This window comes from Austrofundulus limnaeus, unplaced genomic scaffold (genome assembly GCF_001266775.1).
Source record: "Austrofundulus limnaeus strain Quisiro unplaced genomic scaffold, Austrofundulus_limnaeus-1.0 Scaffold979, whole genome shotgun sequence".
NCBI classification, from domain to species: domain Eukaryota; kingdom Metazoa; phylum Chordata; class Actinopteri; order Cyprinodontiformes; family Rivulidae; genus Austrofundulus; species Austrofundulus limnaeus.
The window spans coordinates 37,346-38,821 of record NW_013953381.1 but is presented as its reverse complement, the minus strand read 5'-3'; the positions used below and the strand labels follow the sequence as shown (position 1 = coordinate 38,821).

General features: G+C 34.8%; 1 protein-coding gene across 1 annotated transcript; it reads left to right on the top strand.

Moving 5' to 3' along the window:
• Positions 1-397: 397 nt before the first annotated feature.
• LOC106533596 (olfactory receptor 2AT4-like) lies at positions 398-1,447 on the top strand. The gene has a single exon (XM_014029959.1). It carries the CDS (start codon positions 469-471, stop codon positions 1,393-1,395), a length of 927 nt encoding a protein of 308 aa, XP_013885413.1. The 5' UTR covers positions 398-468; the 3' UTR covers positions 1,396-1,447.
• Positions 1,448-1,476: the final 29 nt, after the last annotated feature.

The following is a 1,476-nucleotide window of genomic DNA, read 5'->3' as shown; positions in this document are numbered from 1 at the left end:
TGCTGCAACTTAAATCAGGGGTACCTTGACTCAGGATTAAGTTGCCCAGTTGATATCACCTGTTCTGAAACTGAAAATCCTAAGTATCACAGAGCGGGGCAGGTTGATTCAGAGTTTCTGTTATCTACCCAGGGTTTGTTAAGCCTGCTTTCTGAAACAGGGCCCTAGTGACTTGGTTGCAAACACTCAGAATGTAATGAAACTTGACTAAAAATATATGTATTTTCTCTCAAGTTTGAGTTGCCAACTAACCTCCAAGAGTGAATCTGTTTTCATGTCAGGTGTAAACAGTTTAATGAAATCCATGGAGAATAAAACAGTTAAATAAAAACTTTTCACAGCCTCAGTTTGCTTGGATGCAAACACGCACCTGATTCAATCATATGTCTTTTTGCACTAGCAGTCCTTTATTTGTGACCTGCCTAGTTAGATTCTTTCACAGCCTGTTCACAGTTGCTTTATATAAAAATGATTGATGAATTCAATATAACATGGATAACTTTTGGCGGACATGTAGAATTACAGAAATACAGATTTTTGTATTTTGTGATCCTGTTTACTGTTTATATTTTAATTATTTGCTGCAATTCAACCATATTCTGCATTATCTGGATTCAGAAAAGTCTCCACGAGCCTATGTACATTTTTATTGCAGCTTTGCTCTGTAACTCACTTCTTTTCAGCACCAACATCTACCCAAAACTGCTGATGGACTTTTTATCTGACAAACAGATTATATCTGTTTCACTCTGTCATTTACAGGGTTTTATTTATTACTCTTTATGTGGTTCTGAATTTTTACTGTTGTCAGTCATGGCCTATGACAGGTATGTGTCTATATGTAAACCTCTGAAATATCACACTATCATGAGAAAATCAACAGTGAGTATTTTGCTGGTTTTAGCTTGGCTGGTGCCTACCTGTCAGCTTGTGCCTTCACTGTTTATAAGTAACATGTTCAAAATCTGCAACTTTACTTTAAATGGAATCTTCTGCAATAATGCAGTTTCACAGATTTATTGTATGAGCTCCAAAGCATCTTATATTATATATGGTGTATTTATTGCAGTCAATACAGTATTTTTGCCTTTACTTTTTATATTATTTACCTACACAAAAATACTCATAATAACCTTTAAAAGCTCCATTAATGTCAGGAGAAAAGCTGCCCAGACCTGTTCTCCTCACCTGTTGGTTCTACTCAGTTTTTCCTGTTTGTGTTCATATGATATTGTGATCGCTCGAATCAACATTGATTTCCACAAAACAGCTCGCTTTATCATGACTTTACAAGTGGTTCTGTATCATCCTCTCCTTAACCCTGTTATATATGGAGTGAAAATGAAAGAAATCTCTAAATACCTGAAAATTATTTTCTTCTCCTCGAAAACTTAAAAATAATATCTGATGTTTAATAAAAAGTTGTTTATTTAGGATATAAATGCAGGATCTATTTGCTTTATACCTGGGATCTTT

Coding starts and splice junctions, on each gene's coding strand:
- LOC106533596 (XM_014029959.1), top strand. CDS start 469: ATGATTGATGAATTCAATATAACATGGATAACTTTTGGCGGACATGTA.